This window comes from Haliaeetus leucocephalus, unplaced genomic scaffold (genome assembly GCF_000737465.1).
Source record: "Haliaeetus leucocephalus isolate CR32 unplaced genomic scaffold, Haliaeetus_leucocephalus-4.0 Scaffold110, whole genome shotgun sequence".
NCBI classification, from domain to species: domain Eukaryota; kingdom Metazoa; phylum Chordata; class Aves; order Accipitriformes; family Accipitridae; genus Haliaeetus; species Haliaeetus leucocephalus.
Genome location: NW_010972546.1, coordinates 1,838,313 through 1,839,191, shown reverse-complemented (window position 1 = coordinate 1,839,191; position 879 = coordinate 1,838,313). Strand labels below are relative to the sequence as shown.

The 879-nt window shown below is 71.6% G+C and overlaps 1 protein-coding gene across 1 annotated transcript in view; it reads right to left on the bottom strand.

The window, feature by feature from the left end:
* The window catches only part of LOC104843016 (retinol dehydrogenase 8-like), a gene marked incomplete at its 5' end in the record, with an annotated part of 2,226 nt that extends 1,349 nt beyond the window's left edge, over positions 1 to 877 (bottom strand). The window contains 3 exons of the mRNA XM_010585706.1: positions 45 to 224; positions 590 to 751; positions 829 to 877. Coding sequence (XP_010584008.1) covers positions 45 to 224; positions 590 to 751; positions 829 to 877 — 391 coding nt within the window. The remainder of the gene's footprint in view (positions 1 to 44; positions 225 to 589; positions 752 to 828) is intronic.
* Between the last annotated feature and the right edge of the window lie 2 nt (positions 878 to 879).

Below are 879 nucleotides of genomic sequence, written 5' to 3'. Positions count from 1 at the left end.
GGGGGGGCTAGTCCCACCAGGGCACCCCGTATCCCCCCCCCTACCCTGCAGGCCCATGATGCTGCTGATGACCACGATGTGGCCCCCGCGGCGTCGCTTCATGTCGGGCAGCACCTCCTTGACCAGGCGGACGAGGCCGAAGAAGTTGGTGTCCATGAGGCTCTGCATGGCCGCCAGGCTCTGGCACTCCAGGGGTCCCACCATGCCCACCCCGGCGTTGCTGACTGTGGGCACGGGGCATCAGAGGGGCGTCCCCTGTGCTGGGGGGGCTCCCGCGCCCTGTGCACAGAGGGTCCCCAGCACGGGATACCCTGGGTGAGGAGGGTCCCCGGTATACGGGGGGTCCCCGGCACAGAGGGTCCCTGGTGCAGGATGTCCCCGGCACGGAGGGTCCCTGGTGCACGAGGTGTCCTTGGCACAGAGGGTCTCCAGCACCGGGCGCACAAAGGGTCCCCAGCGTGGGACGTGCTTGGCGTGGACAGTCCCCGGTGCACGGGGGTGTCCCCAGCACGGAGGGTCCTTGGCGCCAGGCTCCCCACCGCAGGGCACCGCGGGGACGCGGTGGGAGCAGCGGGGTCCCAGGGCTCACCCAGGACATCGATGTGGCGCCCGGGGATGCCGTCGAGGCAGGCGCGGATGGAGCCCTCGTCGCAGACATCCAGCTGCTTGATCTCCAGCGTCCGGCCCAGCGCCGAACCCGCCGCCGCCGCCAGCGCCCCGCTCCTGCCCACGTTCCTCATGGTGGCGATGACTGGGGGCAGAGGCGGCTCAGCCCCGCATGGGATCTCCCCTGGGAATTGGGGGGGGGGTCCCCCCCATCCCGCTCACCTCGGAAGCGGCGTTGCTTGTCCCGCGCCAGCCGGACAGCCAGCGCCAGCA